We start from the raw sequence: 26972 nt of genomic DNA, 5'->3' as shown, positions 1-26972 counted from the left end.
AACCTAGCCTTTCAAAAGAGACCATAGACAAGTTCCTTTTATGAAGGAAAGGTTAAACTGACCCTATCTTTTCCTGCCTCTTTTTCATGTGGCTCCTACTTTTCCCTCTAGTAGTATAATAGCAAGCAGTACTTTTGTTGGCTTTGAGGAAAAATCTAAGGGATATAATCAGTAATATCACATTGTAGCTACAGTATTTATAACCATGCCTCCTTAGGTTCAGCAGATCTCTTATGTACCAATAAAGTTTTGCAAGGAGATGTCCCAAGTGACGTAAAGAGAATCTGATCTGTTGGCAAGTTAATTACCTATAGCATCTAAGCTCTTTATGGCAGTTTTTTGAAAAGCTAGTTTGACAACTGATCAAATTCAGCCTGGTGATATCTTTCCACAAAAGATATTCTGGATTCCCATTAGTGGAACAAATCTCTGACTATCATAACACCTAACATTAAGAACTACATGTTCATGTGAAATGCAAATTGTGTGCTGTGGCACTATATGATCTTAAGACGGTATGGTGGAGGGAAAGAAGGAATAATTGAAAAAATGTAAAAATGTTTATGCAGCTTATCAATTAGTGGGAGCTCCTACTTAGGTGAAGAAATAACATCAAGGCTTTCCAAAATACTTTCCAGTCTCTTGAAAGACTGTCATATAAGTGACACATGACAACTATTTAGCACAAAAAATAATGGTAAAATAATAGGAGGGTCAATTACTGAAATCACAAAATGCTGTAAAGCTGAACACTCATTCCCCTGAGAAAAGTGCAATTCTATTCAGTTTTAGTGTTCCAAAGTGAATGACTTCTGCCTCTCACTGAAAAGAAACAGGCTGCAGTACTTGGAGAAGGCTGTATGCCTGATTCTAGCTTACTGAGTTTTATTAGACTCACAGAACGAAAGAACTAGACTCTCAGAGATCATCTAGCCAGAACCTCTCATTTTTATAGCAGAGGAAACTGAGACTGAGAGCAGGGAAGTGACTTTGCTCATGAAGCCTTTCTTCCCTCATGGAGCATCCCCACCTCCTGGCGGGGATGTTATCTCCCACTTCTCTCTTCGTATAAAAAGTTTTCTCAACTATTGGTCCCATTAGGAAAAAAAAAACTTGCAAAATTTTTCATGCTTAAGTGTTAATGACTACCTAGAACTATCATGTTATTATTTTCCCACTGGAGTACTCTCATAGATTACAGATCCAATGAATCAATGAAGAAGTATAAATAACTGTGGCCAGATGACTGCACCTATGTAAGCCTTATTTGCATAATGGGGATAAGAATGTTTATACTATCAGGCTCACAAGAGAGTGAAGAAAGAGTAATCTGTGAAGCACTCTAAATGTATCATATGCATATGTATATACGTGTGTGTGTGTGTGTGTGTGTGTATATATATATGTTGTTGCTATTATCCTATGTTTACCACTTCTGTTTTCACTTTTTACTTCCATCAGAGCTATCCTTGGATAGAGAGCTTGCCTAATGGGATTGAAAGGACCCTAGAATGGCCCTGTCCATGACAATGTACCCTACTGACCTGTAACTTATACCTGTAATAACTGTTTCCTTCTTTAAAACTCTACTTCCTTTGTTTAAGTAACGGTTCTTTATTTGATGCACGAGAACAGTAACTCTTGTCCCCAATGTGAGAACCCCCAGAATCTTCCTGGTGTTTCTCATTTTGTTACTCTCTGGAGACAATCTCTAGAGCAGGTATTTTAACATGGGTTCCACACTCCATGGGGAAATCTCATGGAGTCCTTGAACTTGGATGCGAAAAATTCTACCTTTCTTTTCACTAACATCTAACTGAAATTGAGCATTTCCTTTGATTACAAATGTAAGCAACACACGATTCTGAGCAAGGGGCCAAGGGGTTCCATGACACCAAAATGGTTAGGGAGCTCTGCTCTAGGGAGTCTTTATTCTCTCCTCTCTGCCTTTGCTGGTTGCTGACTGTCTGGGTGCCATGGTGAGAGGTGCCACAGAAGCTGCCAAAGTTATTTACCTCTAATAGCTAATAAAAACCCAAACATCCCTTAAGCCTCTGTACTCCCTCTTGTACTCTCATCTATTGGTGGCATATTTAGAGAGTTTAAAATTCAATCAGGTTTAAGAAAAATGAAAAGTCAACTTGCTTTAGATGTAATAAGGCTAAATTTTGTAGAGACCTCAAGCAAGACTCCTCAAGATGCATTCATACATTTCCATGCATTTGAGTAAAGTTAATTTGCAAACATTTTCAGCTTGTAATTCAATTGCTGACTTTTGAAATGATGTCTCTAAGCATCGAATGAGGTCATTCTTCCCTAGGCTTTTTGATCTAGCACATCAGGACTCTCAACTATAGGCATGAATAAATGAATCGGTTGACTTGAATGCAGTTTGTAGATTGCCAAAAGTATCCTAAAATGATTGATTCCAAAGCAAATATTTTTCTATAATGGTTCAACCTTTTAAAAAAGGTTGTGTAAAGATTTTCAGTAATTATGCTCCAATTAAGAAGACAAAATTGGACATTTTGCCATTTTTTTCTTTTACAGTGAATAGGTACAAAATCATTATTTAATTTATTATTGATGAAGCTTCTTGCCTTGAAAAGTTGAGAATACAAAAAGAAATCTGAGCCAGATGTAGCATCATGGTTGATAGCAAATTGAGATATGTTAAAGGGAAATTAGCAACGGAGGAAGAAAGAGAGTAAGCTGAAACCCACATATCCTAATACATGACATCATTCAAGGGAAAATGATTTCTTAGGAGCACCAATGTCTCTCAGCACTATTGTAAAGACCAAAGGGCCATTTGAAGGTCCCCCAGCCTCCACGTTAGCCTTAGAACCTGGAGAGTTCTCTTAATCTTACCTCTCCTACTTCTTAGGAAACCAGCTACTAGAAAAGAAGCTCATAAGGCTTAGTGTGTTCCATCTCCTGGGGTATTTGTATTTTTAACAGAAGACAAAGTCTTAAACTTAGCAAATCTCTTCGTTGTGAAGCCTAGTGGTTCTCATCCTTAATGGTCCTTTTGCATCTTCTGACATCACGGATCACCTGCGTTCCTGGCTATGTCTCCTCTTTGACATGAAGTTCCCTCGTGATGCTCTTGTATCACCACTTTGTAGTCACTTTTACTGGATTATCCCTGATACTCTAGGGTCTATTTGGGAGTTTTTCTGTCCTGAGATCTCTTTTCTCTCTATGCCATCAGTTCTCAGGGGTTCAATCCTCACCTCTAATCAGATGACTCCTAAAACTATAAATAATTTGATGAGCCAACAAGCATTTATTAGCACCTGTTATGTGCCAGGTCCTGAGCTAAGTCCTGGAGATATAAAGACAAAAATAAAATAATCTCCGCCCTTCAGGAACCTAAAGCTTCAGAGAGCATGCATTACCTAAAGGTAAGCACATTTCCTAGTTATTTGTTCTTTCTTGAGTCTATAGCTGGCATTCTTTTTTTCTGGTTCAAGGGAGTCATACCTCTTGAAGTTGCTTCCTTCACTGGGTGGATATCTTTCTGCATCTATCTGTGTCTGTGTTTGCAAGTATTAATGTCTGGTGCATCCTTCTTTTTTCTAGGTTCCATGCATTGTCTCCTATTGGTCTCTTCTCTCCCCAATGATGTGATCAATGGAAGGTGAGGTGGTGGGAGGAGAGAGAAGAACAGCCCCCTTTTATCTCCATCCCCTACGAGTGATTCCCTCTCAGGGTTCTGCTTCAAATTAGAATCTTCACCTCTGGGCTAGGTCACTTGGACTGATTCAAAGATGGCTTGGCTGCTATTCTACACACAGGCTCAGTCACATTGCTTTCTTTCTTGACCAAAGAGAATGATTCCTCATGAGATAAATGGTGTAAAACATTATTTGCATATTTTAAAACAGTACATATACTGATTGACTGGGATTGGAGTGGCACTTCACCATTACATAATTGCAAATAAGAAATATATAAAATAAATCCAGGATAATTTGGGCAGGTGAGGAACTAATAACTGAGAGGGAGGGAATCAAAGATGCCCTCATGTACAAGGTGTCACTTGGGCTGAACTTTGAAGGAGACTAGGGACTCTGAGATGCAAAGTTGAGGAGGAAATGCCTTGTAGGTAGGGGCACCAGCTTGTACAATGGCATGGAAATGGAGCGTCATGTGTGAGTCTTAGCATGAAGGCTAGTTGGGTTTCCCTCAGCCCTAATCCTCCAGATTTACAGTTTTGAATCATGAAATTACTGCTGGACATTTCTGCTCATCTGTCTGTAGATATATCTCAAGATAAGAGGGGTGGCATTTAATAAATAAATGGGTATTGAATTGAACTAAGCTAACCCAAAGGAATGACTCTACCTCTGAAGCTGCAGGGATCTGAGAGCTTAGAAGAAGATCTAAGGGAGGCAGAGGACCTTCTCAGCGTCCCAGAAATCCAACTCTGGAGAAAATAGACTACCCTGCGTGCATAAGGCTGGTCTTCCTTAGGACAAAATGCAACAGTATAATCACTTGAAATAAATTCTGTTCATCATTTTTATTCAGATCAACAATTCCATGTCAACTATTAGCCAAACTCAGAAAATTTCATGTAATTTTTTGATTTTATGGTCCTATTTCTTTTTCATATTTTCTGTAGCCTACCCTTGAAACAGTTTGCCAATTATTGTCAGAGAAAAGAAGACAACTGTTTTCTAGATTTCCACTGTTCTCTTAGAAGGGTCACACTTTCTTAATACTCTTACTAAAACTACTTGACTGAATTAATAGCTACTGGCATTTTGTTGTTTTCTGAACAAGTAGAAAATGGGTAGCAAGTCACACTTCAGATCCATTTCATGAGAAGAAAGTTTGCAGCTTGCACAAAAATGCAAGACAAACCTGCCATTGGTTTGAAGAAATCTCAGTTGTAAAGGTTTATATCAAGTGACATCCCTGATCCTAATCTAAATGCTTCAGAGGGCCTTCTGGGGGTGGCCATTAGGTGACAGGAGACTTGTAGTTAGCTGCCTTGTAACTAAATGAAGAGCTTTAGCATGATAGCTGCTTTATACAGCAAGCAATCAGGGATTCAGCCAATCACTACATCGGATTTGGTGGCATATTCTCAAAGTGAGTACTCCAGGGCTCTCTTGGACAATGGCAGTACAGGATTTCCAACCATAAAAGCCCTTCAGGGAAAGTTCATTGCCACCAGCTGCTGAAGAGAATATTTGGCATCTCTAAGCAGTAATAACACTGGTTGGTCTAAAAATACAAGTCACAAGGAAAACAGACCATCTCTAAAGTAAAACAACAATAGCTAACATTTGTATATTCTTTGAAGATCCCAGGAGTGATCTGAATTACTAAAACATAGTAACAACCAAAAGCAAATGTAGTTAACAGAGTCTTCTTAGGCAGGTTCAGAAGAGGTACTTTACAGACTCTACAGAAATACTTTCAGACAAGATGTCTCCTCCTGTGGCTCTATTTACCTTTTTCCTGAGAATCTAACTGAGCTATGTAAGTACACAAAAGGGAATCCATTTTCTCTTTTAAAAAATTATTGCTATCTCTTGTTTATCCTTTTTACAAAAATTTACATTTCCCACTGTATCCTTCAGCTTCCCAGAGAGCTAGCCTTTATAATAAATAATTTTAAATAGAGAAAGAAAAAAGTTCAAAAAATTTAAGCATAATACAAAAAAATCTCCTTAAACACACACAGCCTTATCCCTCTTAAAAGAAATGGAGGGTAGTGGTGGGGGGAGATTTTTGCTCATACCTCTTCTTTGGGGTCGTTAAGTCTTTATCATTTTTCAGCACTCATTTTTAATTATTTTGTTGTTATTCTTTTCTTTCCATTTACAATTGTTATAGTCATTTTGTGTATAGTTTTCCTGGTTCTGCTTCCTTCACTTTGCATTAGTTCATATAAGTCTGTCCATCCTTCTCTGTATTGATCATATTCATAATTTCTTGTAGCACAGTAATATTTTCTTATGTTTATGTGCCACAATTTGCCTAGATAATCCCCAACCTATGGGCATCTACTTTGTCTCCAATTCTTTGCCATTACAAAAAATGGCTGCTGTAAATATTTGGGGGTGTATGTTACCTTTCTTTTTGTCACTGACTTCCTTGGAGTGTGTGCCTAGCAACAGAATCTCTTGGCAAAAAGGTACAGAGAATATCTGAACAATTCACACCTCTACCATTAATGCACTAGAGCACCTGCTTTTTGATAACCTTTCCAAAATTTGAAACTGTGGTAGTAGAGGGTGGCATAGAACCTTTTGTCCCTTGCATTAGAAATCTAGGAAAGACTCTTTCAAAGATAACAGTCTGGCTAGTTTAATGTTCATAGGATAATAGATTTGGAGCTAGAAGGGACCATAGAGACCATCCCATCTAGTTTCCTCATTCTACAGATAGGGAAACTGAAATCCCTACAAGTGATGTGACTTCCCCAAGGTCATACGGGTAAGAAATCACAGAATCTGAATCCCAGAACATTCAAGATGGAAGGGACCTCAGAGAAACCAGAATCTCTCTCTATCATATTTAATAACTAATGGCAGAGTCAGAATTAGAACCCAGGTCTTCTGAATCTAGACCTGGCCATCAGGTACATTTAGTGAAAGAATATATATGTACATATATATATATAATATACATTCTAATATATATATTTATATACATATATATGTTAAATGATAGTTTTAGTATTTTTCCAGGGGAAATTGGGATTGGCAGTTATGGTGTTGGCACTGAAGAAGTTGTTCAATATAGTGGTCTAATGAGAGTGACTCATGTGTTGAGAAAATAAAATACTCTGGCCCTTCATTATAATGCTGTCCTCAGGGTCCATTGCTATGACGCAATCTCATAATGGGTTCCTTTTGGTACCTGGTTAATTGAATTCTTCTTAATAGGATCCAAGCTTAGACTCTCCTATTATAGAATTCCAGAGTGAATTTCCAAAGAATCAACCTGAACTGTTCTTTCTCTGTATAAGCCTTTTGTTGTCTGTATGTTTGGTCAACACACTAAGACTTCAGTGGAAACAATCAAATCTTCCTTGTTTATACAAAACAATCTCAGTGCCTCTCATGCAGGATCTCCAGTAAGTAATGGTTGGCTTTGGGGGCCAGCTTTTTCTGCATTCAGGCTCTTTCTTACTTGTATTTCACCTTTACCTATCTCCTCTTTTCCCTTCTTCCTTTTATTTGAAGTGGGAATCTCATTAATCAGGGAAAGGCACCTCTAAGAAAACAACCCAAGAGAAACTGCTAGAAGTTGAGATTCAAATTCAGTCAGTCATTGGAAACCCTGAAAGCTAGGTGGAAAAGGTTTTTCTTTAGGGCTATATTACAAACTCTAATGACAACAATCTTCTAGGATAGAGAGGTAATCTCTGTGCCCCTCTTCCTCCCAAGATCTAGGGAAAGGAGACAGCACATATCTCTTCCGAAAAACTCCCTTGCTGAAGTGTGCCCTGCCTTATCAGCTTCAATTATTTTTGTACTTTTATGTCTGAGTACCTTTACAACAAACACACTCAAAATCTACTCCAGGTCAAATGTGTCTTAAGACTGGCGACTGATCTTAAGGGGGCGAGACACCAGTGCTTCCTAATTCCTGGCTTCCAAAGCATTTTGTCAAAGCATTGACCTGAAGTTTTAACCCAACAGGTTAGTGCTCCTACAAAAAACTCAAACTATGGGCAACAAAATACCCAGTGCTTAGAACTCATCCTGCTCTCTTCTCCCCTTCTCACTTCATGCTCCAGTTATTCCAACATTTTCATAATTTTTATATTATTGTAAATTTGATGTGTCCAAGTTCATGCAAATCATTCTCTTGCAGTACCAGAGGCGAGAGCAAACTACTGAATAAGTTAGGAACTTAACATAGTAGGTTCAGTCAGGATCATGTCCTGCACAATCCGGTAAGCTTGAACAGCCAAGGAAAAATGCTCTAAACAGCCCCCAAATGGGTCATCTTTCTCCATTTATAGGAGGAAAGAAAAATATGCTGAGCTGAAGTTTATATTCTAAGATTCTATCCTTGGGTATATAGAGTGGCATTTCCATTAGTGCCCTACTTTGGCTAATAGGTGGTTTTATCAGTGGAAGTAACATTCAAGAAGATGGTTAACATTTAACTGCTGCATCTTGAGCCCCACTGGGCCTTTCCATTTGACTTGGAGCTAAAGCTTTTTCTACCTATCATCTCCCCATTTAGAAGGTGCGTTCCCTGAGAGCAGGAACTGCTGTGCTTTTCTGTTCACCTCACCAGTGCTTAGCACGTAGTATCCAAAAACTGTCTTCATTCATTCCTTCACTCATTCAGGCTAAATCGAGTTCATCCCCTCGTGGCCGATCTTCTGGGGACGGGCTTTTATGCACCAGAGTCCATCACCTGCCTTTTACTTCAAGCCAGAGTCACGTTTTTACCACAATGAAGTGAGGTTACCATGGAAAAACAATAGGAAAAGTAGCCCCCATTTATAAAGTGTTTTAGAGCGCTTTGTTACAAAACACTTTCGTGAAAGTCTCTCACTTGAGCCAGTGTGAGATTTGAAGACCAATCCTTTCCTGATTCTTCCTCCCATAGAAAAGTCCCCATTTTGGGCCGTGTTCTCTCAGAAAGCTATAGGCCAAGAAGAGCTAATATGATGCACTGTTTCAGTCCAAAGTGTTTGTGACAGATAACGGATCAATCTGGGAACCCCTCCTCGCTGACTTTTGTACTGTCAATAGTGGCTTTCCATACCTAACACTGTCTTGTTGAGAAATATGGACATCCCAGTCCCTATTACAGGGCCTGGCACAGAAGCTATTTTGTGGGCATTGGAGCTTTTTGGTGCTACATGATATCTGAGTCCATCATATACTATTTGCTCTTTTTACTTTTGCTTCAAGAATTAACACAACATTTAGTCACAAGAGACCAATCTGAAGGTACGATCAAATAGAATGCTTTGGGACTTTTTTTGTACATGAAGACACAGTGCTTGCCAAACAAGCCTCTCTCAGATTAAACTGGGCATAGTACTACCTTTGATATGCCAAGCTAAATTTGCAAGAGGAAATAGCGGGGAAAAGCACCTGGGCTTTTTTCTTTGTTTTTGTAAATTATCATGAGTTCTGAGTTCCAAGAACCACTGGGTAACAAAAAAAGTTTGTCTTCCATTTGTGACATGAGCTACCGGTGTCAACAGCTCTATGGAACAGTAGTCAGTAACTAAAGTGGTAGATGGTCACTGCTTCAGAAACATGTGATTAGCATCAGTTTGTCATTATGGCTATTAGCATTTGAATTTCACTGTCTTACAAAATACTAAGCAGAGAATTAGACATGTATTCAAGCAGTCTCTGCTCTCACAGGAATTCACAAAGGGACAAATATGCCTAAATTAAACTGGCCAGATGATGATAAAGAAGAGACAGGAGATTGTAAAGGATTGATAAGAAACCACTCTAGGAAGAATGAATTGTCAAAGAAATATCCTGACCCATAATCAGTCAAATTAAAATTAGTGTCTAAGAAGGTGAAAATGGGCTGGAATATGCTCATATGCCCAGAAGCCAACTCTGACAGGAAGACTTTTCTATCCTCAAATTATGGTGTGCAGTCATATCTGCTTACGTGGTGTTGTCTAGCAGTAGAACATATGCTTTTTGAGGACAGGGACTACTGATTCCCAGTATTTAAAACATTATTCTTTTTTGAGGTGAAGGGAGGGGAGATGGGATTTGACTTGTGATTTCATTAGTATAGGGAACTTTCTTTGAGAAAACTCCTTCTATCAATGGCAGATTGACATATATTCTGCGTGAGGCACTAAAAAGATGAGTGACTGGCCCAGAGTCACACAGATATTATGTATCAGAAATGGGTCATGAACCCAGATAATCCTGATTCCCCAACTGGTATTTATTAAACCATGCTACCTAGCATATAGGAGGCACTCACTAAATTCTTATTTCTTTAATTCTCCTCACAGAAAATGGGACAGAAATGAGGGTTGGCTGTAGGGACTTGGATTACCAAAAACATAAAAGGATTTTCCCCTTGTTCTCACAGCCTACCCACCCACCTAGAAGTCAAGGTATGTGTGGTTATGGGTGTAGGGGGCGGCCAGTCTGCTGAGGCAGAATCTTTCCCCCATCACTAAGGGGGAGGCCCTGGATACGAAGAATTGTGGGCTGCCCAGGTGCTTCCTAATTTCCAAGACTTGTCTAGACTAAATGGCACTTGGCTTAGCAGGCTGATTAAATGTGTAAGTCGAAAGGGTTTTTTTCTAACTTAAAAGTTTTATGATTTGGATTATGTTTTGTTATTACAGTCAGTATGTATGTCACATATTCTTGCTCAGTGTGTCTATAAATTACACATTAATTCAAGATTTAACTGTAGGGAAACTTTTTATAGCATTTCTCAGGGGGCCATACTTTCAGAACAATACATGAAGAGCAAATGTAAATGGCTATTTATTATAATGAAGCCAAAGTCTATGTCTAAATAATGTCATTTGTTCTTAGGATTTATTTAAATGCTGTTCTGTTGGAGGCATCTTGCCACTAAGATAAAATACCTTCAAATACCTGTCAGCATTTCTGCCCTTGTTTTCTTCTGAATCTGACCAAAAGATTCAGTTCTAACAGCTCACCATAGTCTGAGTATGACAGTGAATCAATCAGTTACATGCAAAGATCTTTATTTGTTTCCAAGAGATTATGTTCTTTGCTTTATTTTTTCTCCAAAAATCATTTTAAAGATTAAGAAAATTGTTATCAGTACGTATTCCTGCACTGATACACACATACACATATACATATATATAATGTACATATACACACATATGTATGTATGATACCTCTCTCTTTTCCTCTGTGTGTCTATGCATATGTATGTGTGTACCAGGGCATCTAGGTGTCACAGTGGTTAGAACCCTGAGCCTGGAGTCAGAAAGACCCAAGTTCAAATCTTGCCTCAACCACTTGGTAGCAGTGTGACTCTGGGCAAGTCACTTCCTCTCTGTTTGTCTAGATTCCCTCATCTGTAAAATTGAGTTAATCAGAGCACCTCCCTCCCGGAGTTGTTATGAGGATCAAATGAGATAAAATTTGTAAAGTACTTAGCGCAGTTCCTTGCAGGTAGCAAGCACCATATAAATGTTAGTCCTTATTGGCTACCATATGCCATTAGATCTTCTGTCTGTACACCTTTGAATAAGTGGTGCCTGATGTCAAGAGTGCAGCTCTCCTGACCTCCGCCAAAACTTCCTTGTCTCCCTTTCATTTTTAGCACTCTCGTTGAAATTACTTGGAAGCTACTTTTTATTTACTTATTTGTGGACAAGTCATATCCTTCCTGTAGAATGGTATTTTTTTCCATCTTTTCCTTTGCATCCCAGCACCTAACACAGGGCCTTGGTGCTTAAGAAAAATTTGCTGAATTGAACTGAGTTGAACTGAATCAGGCACATCTCTGCATTAGTAGACATCTAAGTGTAGGGCTGAGAATATGGAGCTCTGGGTATATGTCTGGGCTGGGAGGCAACACTGCAATCTTTTCCCACAAATTGATGCCACTCATGTGAATCCAGGATCATCTCTCAATCCTTCCACCCACATGAAATTCATTGTTGGCTGCTAATTCCGATAAAATCAGCTGCCTTAGCTGGATCCCCAGCAATCCAAATTAGCTCAATACCTTTTAGCAGCAGGTTCTTTTTGCACAATTTCTCACAAATGCTTTTCAAATCTCACCATAAAATCTTAATCTTCTACTTCATCCTGACACAAGGATGATGCTACTCTAGCAAAGGCAGATACTTGGAGAGTTCAAGCTCAGATATATCTTGCCAAGATGAAATGGATTTGAGAGGGCTCTAAGTTTGTTATGTGAGGACCCCTCAAGCACTCAAATGGATTTGTGACCTCATTGTGACCCATCCATACCTGCCCATCCTATGTGAATCTTGTCCATATCCTTCCAAAAGTTTGCCCCCAGGAGTCCACTTCTCATTCTGTGATCTCACCACATGACCAGCCTATGTTCTCTTCCTATCTAATAATTCTTTCATGATGTCCTCTACTTTTATTTTTCTTCAGCGGTCCTCATTGTAGATATATCGTAAAACACTCATTCTCAGCATCTTCAAAATTGTCCACTGTCCTCTGTGTGATGTTCATCTTTAGTTTTTCAGGAGCAGTAGTGTTCCAGGTCTTGTTACTATGCACTAACACCAGTAGAATGTTTGTTTTGAAAAGATGGGTCTTTACTTTCATGGGAAGCTTGGGGTCAATTAAAGTGCTTTGTAATCTCCCCCACAGCAATCTCTGCTCTTTTATAACTCTGAGGCCAGCTCATGGTCCACCTGTATTGTCTGTTTCTGATATCCATACCAATCACACGACAGTCTCTACAGGGTATCCATTTAGATGCATGCTAAAATCTGGGCTATAGACATTCTCCATCTGTGTGACCCTGAGGACCACCCTATTTAAATGTTCAGAAGGGTTTTGTCACTAAAAGGCAGGACCCCAGGTGATGATTGTTTTTTTAATCCCTGGTAGCTCATGAAACATGGAAAGATTCCAATTTGCATTGGTGGAGACTCACACTGATGAAATGCATTCTTCAAAGAATACTATTACAGATGGTATCATTAAAGACCAAAAGGTCAGTTAATAATTGAGCAAGGAAGAAACTTAAAGGATCTGCTGATTTAAACTCCTATTTATACTTTGATTATTAAGGTGACTCCCTTGCTTGCTTTATTAGAATATGTTCTGAATTAATAAAAAGTAATTAGTGTCCATCAATAAATGAAAATGAGCTTGAATTTAACATTTTGCAGGGTACTTCTCTGTCAACATTCTTAGACATGGTTTCTGCAGATTTCTGCAATCAAGGGAAGCCAAAAATCATTATTCTTCACAACAGAAATATAAAGAAATTAGAGCTTGCCGATTGTTTTATTCTGCTGTAACCATTGGCCAGAATTTGGGCTTTACACATAATGCATGAATGTGCTCTGTTTCTGTTTCTGTTTAGTCATTTTCAGTTGTGTCCGACTCTCTGTGACCCCAATTGGGGTTTTCTTGGCAAAGATATGGGAGTGGTTTTCCATTTTCTTCTTCAGCTCATTTTACAGATGAGGAAACTGAGGCAAACAGGGTGAAGTGACTTGTCCAGAGTCACAGAGCTAGGAATTATCTGAGGCCAGATTTGGACTCAGGTCTTCCTGACTCTGGGCCCTGTGCTCTATCCCCTGCGCCACTTAACTACTCTACATGAAATCTCTTGCTATTTGTATTAGTGGTGATTAAAAGCTGGCAAAGGTATCGAAAAAAATTGTTGCACAAATCCTCAGGATGGTAAATGGACTTGACATGATATCCATGAAAGGCTCCATGTATGTTTGACCAAGACAAAATCAGACTTGGAGGGGACATGATAGCTATCTTCAAGGACTGTCATGTAGAAGCAGAATCAGCTCTGTTCTTCTCGGCCACAGAGAGATGGGATTAGAATCATGGGGGTCAAAATAACTCACATGTGAGAAACATAATGGAACAGTGCCCCAAATCCACTGCATAGACTTCAATAGCCTACCTCTTGGACCCCCAGCAGTCCAAGTCTTTCATTTGTGATGTTAGGGCCTGCTAAGTCTTTTCTAGAATAGCATGGCTCACCTAAACATGCACCAGTGTTTGGGAAACTCTGACCCTCTCTCTTATAAGCTGCTGTCAATACTTTTTCCTAAGGCCAATACCGAAATGCTACTGGTGGCCTGCAGTCACTCGTTTGCTGCCATACTGATGGCCTATCCAGAGAAATTCCACTCTGACCTGGGCAATAGTCACCCATAGGTGCAGAAGTGTGTTTAGTATGCTTCCTGACAAGGACTTTGAGAAGCACTTTGCTTCTATATGTAAAACCTACCTTATTTCTGAATGGTGAGTTTTTATAGAATTCCTTTAAGGTAAACCAAATAGCATATTTCCTTTGTATCTGAGCTCAGCCAACAGGAAGGACAAAGAGTTAATAGATACACTTCTTTCCTTCAAAACATTTTTTTTTTACATTCAGATAGCCCTTTGGTAAAGTTTCTGAATAGATGCAATGAAACTCAGATCTCTACAACCTGATTTGTTGACATTCAGAAAAAGAAAGACAAGGCAAGAATATTTATGCCTCAACACACAACTACATTAATAATACTAAAATACATAAGTTAAGACTGACAGTTTTGGGTGTTAAAGACTTAATTCAAATACTGTAAGATGGAACACCAGCCTTTTTGGGTGTGAATGCTTATTAATCACTTAAGTGCCAGTGAAGATTTTAACCTGAGGGGAAAGACACTCTAATGGATTTCATGATTAAGCAGTAGCAATGTCTACATGATGTCAAACATTTGGAGGAAAACAAAAAACTACAGTCAAATATTTGTAATTTCACAAAGTAGATCAAAGACAAATTGTCTAACTATCTTGGGATAATTATCTCTGAATCTAAGTTCTCTTACAAAATTTTCAGTACATATACAGTAAGTGCTTAATAAATGCTTTCTGACTGATATGAATTTCAGTCTGAAGATGACAATTTCTTTTGCAGTATTACCATTTCAGTTTCTATCAAGTTGGAAGTTTGGGGTTGGAATATACACAAATAACTTTGCCAAGTGAGGGTATAAATTGAGGAAAGGGAGCAAATAGAGTGATTGTTTCAGGCAGATCCCTAAAAGGAGAGTGCCAGGAAAGGGATCAAGGTACAAATAGAGCTCCAGAAGCTCTGTTCCTGGTCTTTCTGGTCTTTTTCTACATTTAGCTTTCCCCTTCAGTTATTCCTGGTATTCAGACAGGAAGTGGGAATGTGGCCATTAGCATAAGTACCTGGATCTAAAGTGGTCAGAAAGGTTTCTGCTCCTCTGATGGACTGACTACCTTGGTCAAATATATGTAATTCTTGTGTTCTTTGGAGTGGAATAATAGATTGGGCATAGTTCAGACTAGGATTGAACTTGCAAATTATTTAACCCCAACTTTGTATAAGGCATGAAGTTAGGCTCGGGGGAGGGGGGAGCGTGTGGGGGTAAATAAGACAAAAAAAGAAAACCAGGCACTGCCCTCATGACACATGTGTGTATCCAATTAGTCAAGTCTGCTTCAAAAGTAGATTATATAGGCAGTTATATAAGTGGATATACCATATTTCACTGATACTGTTTTCATTTAATGTCTATGGAGGTCATATTTATGGAACATGAACATTTATGAAAGACTGTTAAAAATGATCGAGGAATCAACTGAGCTAAATAGTTTTGAGGGAAGTTTTGCAAATAGAAAGAATCTTCCCTGCTGGCCATATCTATCTAGGTTCCCACCTATCCTTATCTTGAATACCTTCTCTTGCTCATTTTGGAAGTCATATAGAGAAGAGGAAAATAATTTTGTCTAAATAATACAGCAAGATTTGGAAAAATTGGCTTTAAATAGACATGCTCAGTTAAAAGTCAAAGTTCTCCTCATAGTCAGATCAGAGCAAAATGGTTATCAAAATTCCTACACCCCCAAAAACCCTATCAAGCATCTAAAATGAGAGAACACTATGCAAGAGATACTCCAGAATGTTTATGACTATAAATTCCAATAAACTGGAACAGCCATTCTAAAAATATGTTTCAGGGATCACAGGGACCCCCAAGACTCTTTCAGGGGGTCCATGAGATTAGAACTATTTTCATAACAATACTAAGATATTTTTATCTCAAATGCAGTAAAATATAAGTCATATAAACAACAGTTCTTTTGGTAGATCCTCAATTATTTTTAAGAATGTAAAGGGATTCTAAGACCAAAAGGTTTGAGAACTGCTGAATTCAACTGGAACCTATGTGAAAGGGTCTTATAGGGCATTGTAGGATTTTATGCTGTTTTCTAAATTCAGTACATCAAGAATACTCCTATTGCAGAAAGAAATTTATATACGTATATGTATATTTACAAAAAGAATATAGAGCTACCCCAGAGTTGGTGACTACACAGAAATACAATACAAATTAAATTTTTATCTCCATATGCTAGTGGTTCTTCCCATATTTCTAAATATGTGGGCGGGAGGAAGTTTCTAGCCTCATATTTCTTTGTGAAAACATATTTCATCAACTCTAGTTTCATGCAAATGAAAATATTCTATTTCAAATCAGTATTCTTTTTAAAAGCCATATCTGGCTCCTCTCTCCAGTAACATTCCAGCACCATCAATTGCCACCCTCCTTCATTCTGGGTAGAATTCAAGGTCAAAGGGGAAAAGAAAACAACTTTTCTCCAGAAGAAGAAGAGAAGATGAAACCTCATTGATTCCTTGCCTCCACAACCTCCAAGCAGCACCAAAGTAACTGTCAAAAGCTTACCTTCTTCATGGATATGCCTCCCTGACGGTCAGCAGCAGAGCTAGCATATCTATGGGAAAGAAAAAGAATTCCTTTAAGCTTAAGATAAATCAGTTAACAGGTTAAAAAGGCAAAGCACAGATTAAGAAGAACAAGAGCATGCATGGTCAAATGTATGTGTGGAAATATTCCCAATGGCATTATTAATGAAATACTATAGGATCACAAGTGAAGTCAATGGGAGAATGCAATGGCTTTGCATATATATTTATCTGCTTGCAAAGATTGTCCGCTTTTATTTGCAGTTTACACAACACAAGAAATAGAAATATAAACAAGGCCACCTTCACTCTGCTGAATCACCGCTGGCCAAATTTAATAAAACTTATTCCAATGTTGCAGCAAGCCACTCTTAAAATAGATTATGTAGGTGTTTCATAGAAGTTTTATTAAATTGACCTTATGCAAACTAGTGAAAATGGCTTGTAGTGATTTCCAAAGTATCAAAATGAGTCTTCTTTAATACTAATTTGAACACTTTAGCCATTTGTAATTCAAAACCATCATTCAAGCTGAAATATACACAAGCTATCCTTAATACCTGGATCATTGGGCAACATATATAGTGTATATCTATAGCTATACATACCTATATCTCTATATGTCCATATATTTATGTAAGGAGGGTTGTGTAGGGATAGGTTAGAGGGACTGAACCAATGTTTCACTGATATGGGAAACTCCATGATGAGGGACTTCCTCTACAAAGCAGGATGGCATCTTTTCTGGAACTTAGAGTCTGAGAGTTTCCTAGAGTGCTGAAGAGTTAAGTGACTTAACTGGCTCAGGTTATAGAGCCAGTAAGTGTCAGAGGCACTCTGCCTTCTAGGTTTGCTCTCTAGCCACTCTGCCATGCTGAGTCTCACTATATACATACATACATACACACACATGCATACATACACATGTATAATATGTCAAATTTGGTTGTGATATCTGTGAGTATGAGGATTTTTGCAAAGTCTTTACTTGTAAACAGCGAGCTAGGCCAGTTTGATTGCATTTAAACAGTGACTTAGTGCCAAAATTCTTGGTAAAATAATCCATGAGAACAGTATTATTTCATATTGCACTGGAATTCTTAGTTTCTGAAGAAAAACAGTTTAAAAATGAATGACAATTAAGGCAACAAATTTCACTTCTACTTTTGCCTCCCCTACTCTACAATCATTTGGCCAGACTATGTGGCTGGTCATTGACTGAATGACCATCAATTAGATCTGAATCACCTTTTGTGCCTAATCTGTTGCTAGGTGCTAAGGTGTCAATATGACAGAAAGAAAACGAGTTCACAAATGATTTAATATTCTGAAAATGATACTCCATGGGAAATAACCAAGAAAATTAAAAAAGTCAATTGAATCAGTACATCTTGCAAAAAATCATGTTGGGGAGGGGTGGGTCCTCAATAATTTGTGCTAAGTTCCTTATTACTTGAAGCAGTCTTTCAGAAGCAGTTTGATGGCCACTTGCCACAGAAAGTACAGAGGGGATTCCTACTCAGGTACAGGTTGGACTCAGTGGTCCCTGAAGTCCCATTCAACTTTGAGATGCTGTGATTCATTTGAATTAATGAGTAAATGCTATGTTGTAAAGGATTAAATTTTGCAAATTACAACAAGATTAAGCTTTGACCAAGGAGACCGCAACAATTAAACATTCTCTATGGAATAATGCAAAATCCACTTGCAACTTCACTGGGCTGTATTCCAATGGGTATAAGTGCCTGATGGTGGTTCACGTGAACACCCTTTACACTCATCTGCATTAGTTAAAGGGTGGTATTTATGAAGCATTTGTAGGATTCTCAGAGGATTAAAGTAGAAAATACAGCCTCAGGTGCAAGGAAACTGAATCGTGATATGGTTACAAACATGAGTTGGTGTGATATATCTGCAAATGCTAGTCTGTGAAAAATCACAGAGGTAAAGAGAAAATCAAAACATTTTCCTACCTCAAATCATCAAATAATCTACAGTTACAGTTTTTTGGTGTTCTAGTGGACCATCCAGAAATTTAAGCCCTTTTCTGGATTCAGAGAGATCTAGAAGAGTATACTAATGCTAATGGTGCTGGCCTGGATATAGGGAAGAATTAGCAAGTCATCCCTGGAACCTCTGCCCTGGAAACTTGAGTTTTACCCTAGGAATTGATGTCCAGAAAGTCAATAAGTCAGTATCTTGAAAATTAGTTAAATATTTAAAACTGTACAACAAATGAAGAATTAAGATATGGAAGACAGTGATCGTGGGTTTGTTATTACTACAGAGGAAAGAATGAAATATAATTGATTCAGCTGAAAGGCAGACTTGCAGAATTAATTGAATCTGAGAATCAATTTAAAAAAAAGGTAATAGAAGAAGATTTCAGCACATTACTCCCTGGAAATCATAGGTTCAAAGATCTAGAACTGAAAGGAACCTGAGATGCTATTTATTCCTCATTTTACAGTTGAGGAAACCAAAGTCAAGGGAGGTAAAGTGACTTAGCCAAAGTCAGACAGATACTCTGTCAGAGGTGGGGTTAGAACCTAGGTTCTCTGACTCTGGAGCCTCTACTCTTTACACTGTACCAGGCTACTTTTTAGGAATATACAGCTTAAAATATATTGATTACCTTTAAGGTACAGTTTTAATTGGAGGTAATGATAGTCTTAGTGACTCACATGGTCCCTTCAAATCCTATAACTCTCTGAGATTCCAGAGAAGTCTTGATGATGCTTGATCCAAACAATTCTTGGATGGGGACCATGGTAGCTTTAGGCTTACTCAATAGGAAAGACTTAATCAAGTATAACTGAGTGCAGATCAGAGGTTTCAAACTCTGACCCTGCTAAAAGTGGTCTGCAAAACTATTAAAGTGTAATTGATAAATGTTTCATAAAATAAATAACAATATAGTATAACATAGATAATGTTAATATGTGATTTTCTAAGTCAATATGCACCTTGCAGGGATCTGTTTCTATTTGAGTTTGACACCACTGGCGTAGTTTACCTAGGAAGACCTAAAAGTCACCTAAAGGGGTGACAGTGGTGGTTTGGGGGAAGGGAGGAGTGCTAAGGGGACAGGCAGAAGTTTCCCTAGAGCTCTGGAAACAACTTAAGCAGAGAGTAGGTCTTGGGCCTGCCATGGTTCTAACCTCCAGAAAAACTAATACTGGTCTAAGATATCAATGAAGTATGTGGTTATCAAAAAGCTAGCCTAGGACTTCTGGGTACCTAGGTAATAGCTACCTGGACATACAGTCAAACTAACTTAGAGGCTGTCTAATTCCTAGAGCTGCCAGACTTTCTGATTTCCTTTTGTACAATTACAAAATGTGGTGACTGTGATAATACCTGTGCCTGCACTATAATTATATGTGGCGTGGCTTAATAAATTGAATCTGAGCTGTCAAAATTAATATCAAATTAGATGAAAGAATAAAAATGAGAAGGGCAGGATGCACAATTAAACAGCTTCAACCTGATCTATTGGAATAGCCTACTTGGATATGGATAAATGTATGAGCATCAAGACAGATAGTTAACAGATTCTAAACAGGTTTAACCAATGGAAATCAATGGTCATGGCAAAGAGGCTAAAAGAGCCAAGAAACCACTTTAGCTAGCAAACACAATCTCCTTGGCAAGCAGAATGAATATGGGAACACTAGTTTAGAATATAAACTCATTTGTAAAATCTTATAGAGAATGATGGAGAAGATTATGAATAGTATCCATCATAAAACAGGGAGAAACAGAGGTATTTCAGTTTACCAACAGCTTAGTGAAAGATCCAATTAGGTCAGATCATAATAAACCAACAAACATTTATTAAACTTTTACTATTGTGCGAATCACTTGGAATACACATTATCCCTGCCCCTAAGGAGCTCATATTTTAGTGGGAGGTGGGACAGCCTGCAAATTATCTTTGTATACACAAGATAAATACATTGTAAATGAGAGGTGAACTCAGAGGGAATGTGCTGGCAGTGGGGAGCACTGGGAAAGATCTCTTACAGAAGGTGGGATGTGGCAGCTGGATGGTCAACCAGGAGAACTCATCCATCAACATAAATCAGTTGGCAAGACACTGAATATGGACAATGAACAAGGCCTAGAATTGAATAGGAGGAAGAAGGTGAGATATTGGGCAGCAGTTTCAGTGACTCCAGATTTTTTCTCTGAAACGCAGGTCTAGCTTCTTGAAAACAGTATTGTTCTTCTGGTGATCTATATGACTACAAATAACATAATGCTACGGGCTCCAAAGAATTAATAAAAGCAACGAGGACAGGCTGGATGGGCCTACTTCTTCTGCAGCACCAAACTAATAAAGAAATACATCCCCGAAATGGAGTTGAAGATATCATCGAAGATATACAATCAGAAAAGGTAGGGGGCCAGTCAGGTAGCAAAGGTGAGGGGCAAGAGATGGATGACCTATACTTTCCTTGAGTGTCTACATAATGCCAAGGGATTTAGAGGATGTCCAGCAGTCGTACTCTTGCCCAAGATCACACAGGTAGAGTAAAAGAGATAGATAGATGGAGCCCTGTAGAGGATTTAGGAGAGAACATGAACAGAGACCCAGAGGATGGGTCATAATGTGCACTGGTGCAGGGAATACACAGAGCAATTCAGTTTAAGGTCTGCTGAAATACTGCAGGTTCCTTCTAGCTTTAAATACTGTGATTCTAAACATGTTCATTAAATTGATAGGAGGGCCTCAGTTAGCCTGAGAAGACTGGACACCTGGGGTCAGAGGGACACTGAAAGCAGGGTGGGGACAGCCCTCATGGGAAAGGGGAAAAGGAGGCTTTAAATACCAAATTGGCCTCCATTCTTTCGCTCAGGGATGGCCCTGGTGGAAAGGATAATGAATAGGTTGTACAGGGGCCATATAAGCAAAAAAACCTAGTAAAGAGTTTACAAAATACCTCTGATGGGATGAGAAAAATTATACAAGATTCCCCCTGGAGCTGATGAGAGTGAAAGAGTTAAGTGCGTGAAACTGCAATCAGCACCTCCCTTAGATAGGTTAATAAGGCTGCAGGAATGAGCCTCAAACATTTAGCAAAGTTGCTAACTGTAGCAGCTAAACTGATTCCTTCACATCTAAGCTTTCACCTGTGAAAATCTAGATTCAACTCAATTAGTCACAGCTATGTTTAGATGACTCTTTGCAGTGACCTGTGGGAAAATTTCTAGTGAGAAAACAAAAATATGCCCGAATCAGTCTTCTTCTGTGAGTTAGGGAGGCATGGGTGAAAAAAAATCCCAAATAATTAGATTCAGAATTAAGAAAAAAACTGGGGTTGTCTTGGGTCTCTGACTTCCTGCACCTGTGTGATCTTAGGTAACCCCCAGTTTCCTCATTTGGGAAATGAAGGGGTTGGATGACATTTCTCAGGTCCCTACCTCCTGTGACTCATGACTTCGGCTTCTGTCAGAGAGGTTGTAACCCTGGGGAGCTTGCAGCATTTCTGTGAGTCACTTAACTCATTTAACATTCCCAACCTGTCTCACAGGAGAGAGAGAATGACTGTCAAAATCCCAGTCACAGAGGATGGGTTCTCTGACTAACTTTGCATTTATATTGCTCTCTAGTTAATCCCTGGCCTCTTGGTGGGGAAAGCAAAATTCAGTTTACTGGAAATGTTGGGGCTATGTAACAGTAAGATTATATTATAGAATTTGGATACAGGGACCGGCAAGGGAAATTGGGGGCTCTGAGATTTCTGTAAAGCCTGTTAGCTGTTTTAGTGTCTCATTCTGACACAGTCTGTCCTGCCTTTCCTCCTCTGGGGGTGTGCTAGAGAGCCAGCGTCTCTAAGGACTTTGGGCCTCTGGTTTAATCTCTTATAGACAGCTTCTGTGGCATGGCAAACTTTCTTCCACCTATCTCAGCATGGTTCTTTTTTTTTTTTTTTTTTTTTTTTTTTTTTTTTTAATTTATTTTTATTTTTTTTTAATGTTTAACAATCACTGCCATACAATTGCGATTTTATCCCTCCCCACCCACCCCCCACTACCTCCCTCCCTCCCCACGACTGCATACAATTCTGTATAGATTCTACATATACTTTCCTATTGAGTATATTTTCACTATAGTCATGCTATGTAGTCAGACTAAGATAAATGAAAGAAATCGTATAACAAATCAGAACATGATACACAAACACATACACATACACAAACATGATCTGCTACATTATGTGAGTGACTTCCATATTTCTCTCTCTGAGTGTGGAAGGCATTTTGGCTTGAGGTCCACCATTGGGATTTTTTTTTTTCAGAAGTTCTTGTGTTATTACAAAAATCTAAGTCTACCAGAAAAAGCTCTCACACACTGTGGTTGTTGCTGTGCATAAAGTTCTCCTGGTTCTGCTCCTTTCACTCAGCATCAGGTCATATAAGTCCTTCCAGGCCTCTCTGAAGTCTTCTTGTTCATCATTTCTTATGGCACAATAGTACTCCATTACATTCATATACCATAATTTATTCAGCCATTCCCCAATTGATGGACATCCCCTTGACTTCCAGTTTTTGGCAACTACATAGAGTGCTGCTATAAATATTTTTGTACATGTGGGACCCTTACCCATTTTTATGATCTCTTGGGGATATAGTCCTAGTAGCGATATTGCTGGATCAAAGGGTATGCACATTTTTGTAGCCCTTTGGGCATAGTTCCAAATTGCTCTCCAGAATGGTTGGATGCGCTCGCAGCTCCACCAACAATGAATTAGTGTTCCAACTCTCCCACATCCTCTCCAGCATTTATCATTTTCTTGTTCTGTCATGTTTGCCAATCTTATAGGTGTGATGTGGTACCTCAGAGTTGTTTTGATTTGCATCTCTCTAACCAATAGTGATTTAGAGCATTTTTTCATATGATTATAGATAGCTTTAATTTCTTCCTCTGAAAATTGCCTGTTCATATCCTTTGACCATTTATCAATTGGGGAATGACTCAGCATGGTTCTTTTGCAAAATTACTGCACTTCAAAGGACTTTTCCACACTTGGTCTAAGGCATACATGCTTAACATGGATCCATGAACAGATTTCAGGTGCTCTATGATCTTGAATGGGAAAAAAATACATTTTATTTTCATCAATCTATAATTGAAAGTTAACTTTTTTTTTCAATTATTTAAAAGTATGATTCTGAGAAGGGTTCTACAGCCTTCACCAGACTAACAGATGAATTTATGATGCAAAATGGTTATGAACCCCTGATCTAAGAGGCCCATGAGATTGATTGTTTGGGCCTCTTCATACTTTAAATAGGCTGGGGCTGAGTAAATCAATGACCCCACCCTAAGAACTCTAAAAAAGAGCAGATCTTAGAACAATATTTTAAGTCCAGCCCTGACACTTAAGTAAATATTTCAGTGGGGACAATGTCCAGGGTAAAAACAGCTCTGGTCACACCTCTTGGTAAGAATCCTAGGTCAACACTGAGCATTTCTGTATTTTTGGACTTGATGACACCTTTCCATGCTTCACTTGGACCTACTAATTTACTAAGGTGATGCAAATATTCCACTCTGTTAACTCAACATTCCCATTTACCTCAAGTAACGAATCTTCATCATCTCGCTAAAGGTCAGTCCCCCATGCTGTGCTCTTCCTACATTCACAAACCTCCTACGCTATGTGTCTGCATCATGGAGAATCCTGTTTCCTTCTGCTCAGTCCTTCTTTCGAGGACTGCACCTCTCTTTTTGACCTCTGAGTTAGCAATTGATATCCAATGGCAACTGAGATTACCAAGTTGCTTCTTGGCTCCAGTAGAAGCTTCATTGCCCACACGGTGGCCTCCTTTAGAGGTTGTCTTGTTATTTGGGGGCACTGGTGACACAGTCATGTGCGACTTCTCCCAGATGGCAGACTAACTGCTTAAAATAGTGTTGATGTGTTTAAAATTATACGTAATGGTGCATTAGAAAGAGCACTGGCCCATGAGTTGAGACATTGGATGTAAAGACAAGAAGACAGAGGAGCTGTGTGGCCACAAGTAAGGAATAGCCATTCCTAAATACTCTGAGGCTACTTCATCATCTGTGAAATAGGGATAATGACTCTTGTATGACTCACTACCAAGTTACTCAATAATTCAGTTCAACAAACACTCATTATTCCTCTATTAAATAAAGAGTAGCACTGTGCTAGGCTCTGGGGACATAAAGACAACACTTTGCGACAGTCCCTGTTCTAGAAGATCATACATTGTACAGGGTGGGGAGTGGGGAGAGGAAAGAGCTTGAAGAGAAATAAAATAGCAAACATGGGCAAGAAAATACTCATGAGGAAAGTATTTTGAATGCCTTAAAGGGTTCTGTAACTGGGGACCATTTTGATTCCAATTCAAAAAAATATTTATTGAGCACTTACCATGTGCACCAAGCTGGGCTAGGACTGTGGAAGATAAAAAGCGGTACATGGTTCCTGCCTTCGAGGCTAGTTTGAACTAAGGTGAAACCATGTTGAGTTTGTGCTTAAAGCATGACTATGTTCTGTTTCCACTCTTTTTAGGTGTTGCGTCCCTTACCAAGTTTTGTTCTGGTATTGCCTGAGAGGCTGGGAACCATAAGCCCTTTCAGAAGTTAATCTATAGTGGAGTGTACTTGATGAGCGTGAGCTTCAGGGAAAATAAACGATGAGTCAGTTTGACCAATAGGTTTAAACTGTCAATCAATTTCAAACATCAAGCAACTGGGAATTCTTCTTGGGAGGGGGAAGCTGAAGAAGTAGCACAATAAGGCTGAAAGAGGATCGGATTTGGAGTTTGAGGGCATAGATTCTTATTCATGATCCTGCCCCATACCTTAGGCAAGCAACATAGCCGTTCTGGCTAACCATGAATGGTATTGTCAGGGGTGGGGAATCTGCAGCCTTGAGGCCACATGTGGCCCTCTAAGTCCTCAAATGTGGTCCTCTGACTGAATCCAAATTTTACAGAACATATCTCCTTAATAAAAGGATTTTATCTGTAAAACTTGGACTTAGTCATAAAGCTGCACCCAAGCACCTAGAAAGGCCACACATGGTCTTGAGGTCACAGGTTCCCACCCCTGGACTAGATGTAACCTCTTCAGAACTGAGCTTGAAAATTTAATCCTTGAAAGTTACAGTAAATTGTACATCACTAAATGTCAATCATGTCTCCCTTCATAGATGAGGGACTTAATTCAATAGCAACTCATGAATCAGGTTTTTAGCTCTCTATTAATCAGACTGTTGAGAAAATGTTAACTCCTAGTTTACCTTGTAGGGAAAGATAATGTGTACTTTTTTTTCCTTTTAGATATATGAAAATTAAACAAGTACTGAATGAAATAAATGAGAGTACTGAGTTAGTGAGATATAAGGTTAGGAAAGGAAAAGCTGTACAATTCCATTCTTAGATTCCAGTTGTACTGTTGGTTCCAAGACGGACCTTCCTTTCCCCAGTTGCTATCGAAATTCCAATTCTGTTTTTGTTACCATTGCTGTCATTTTAAGGAAAAAAACATTTTTTTTTTTGCCATTTCAGGAAAGACAGAAATTCACCTTCAATTTAATATCTTGCTACAGGTCACTCAGGTATCATTTTAAACATTGAAAACAGTCAAGGTCAGTTCGAAAGCATACGGTGATATTTTGAAACGTCTTTGCTAACTTTGAAAGGTAGTGTTCTTCAGCTGTGTGCCTTGTCCTTGATAAACAACTCTACTCAAATAGGTCTGTGCTCTTGAGAGGAAAGAAAGATTAAGGGACCTGACAGTGTCTTTTTTTTTCTTTCTTTCAAGGTTGTGGAAGTTTGTCTTTGGGTAAGGAAATAATCTGGTCTGGAATAGCCTAGCATCCTAGCTAACAAAACTTTTGCAAATGCTCTTGATACTAACATTTGGCTTTAGTCATTATTTCTGTCCATAATTCAATTACAAGGTTGACTTAAGAGTTTTAACATATATGTCAATCTTTTAATCTTGCAAATTTTCCAAACAGAAGGAAAAGTCCTCTTTTGTTCTTTGCATCCTCTTTCAGGTCAAACATTGGTATTTAAAAATATTTTTTTTCATCATAGCAACACAGTGAGAAATTAATGGTCTTTAATATGATTAGGTATCATCTCAAGGCATCAAGAAATTATTTTTAATGTAGTTGGATTTTTTGCATCAATCCATGGTAATAAAATCTGATACTGAATGTGATAACAGTGCAAAGGTGGGAGTTGACTTAATCTCCCTACCCTACTTAATATAACTAACAAGATGCTCCAACTCTTCATGCCTTTATTAGTTGAGCATATATCTGTAGACTCACACAATTAACCAAAGGCACTAAACTAGGTGCAAAAAGCTCTCCATCGATTTTGAAGGAGTGAAAGCCATTGGATGAAATGAAATGATTCTACATAGGAAGTGTATTAGGATTGGTTGGAGATATTTCATCACATCCTGGGTTTTTTGGATATAATAGTGAGTCAGTTTGGAACCTAGCATTCAGTTGGCAAACCAGCTTAGTGGTGGAAGTTGTTCCAGCCAA

General features: G+C 38.6%; 1 protein-coding gene across 1 annotated transcript in view; it reads right to left on the bottom strand.

Annotated features, from left to right (window-relative positions):
* LOC140515231 (connector enhancer of kinase suppressor of ras 2-like) overlaps nt 1-26972 on the bottom strand; it is a 570766-nt gene that overhangs the window by 93316 nt on the left and 450478 nt on the right. The window contains exon 14 of the mRNA XM_072625828.1: nt 16409-16457. Coding sequence (XP_072481929.1) covers nt 16409-16457 — 49 coding nt within the window. The remainder of the gene's footprint in view (nt 1-16408; nt 16458-26972) is intronic.

Source organism: Notamacropus eugenii, chromosome X, assembly GCF_028372415.1.
Source record: "Notamacropus eugenii isolate mMacEug1 chromosome X, mMacEug1.pri_v2, whole genome shotgun sequence".
Taxonomy (NCBI): Eukaryota; Metazoa; Chordata; class Mammalia; order Diprotodontia; family Macropodidae; genus Notamacropus; species Notamacropus eugenii.
The sequence above is the reverse complement of the archived record's forward strand: the minus strand, read 5'-3'. Positions and strand labels throughout refer to the sequence as shown.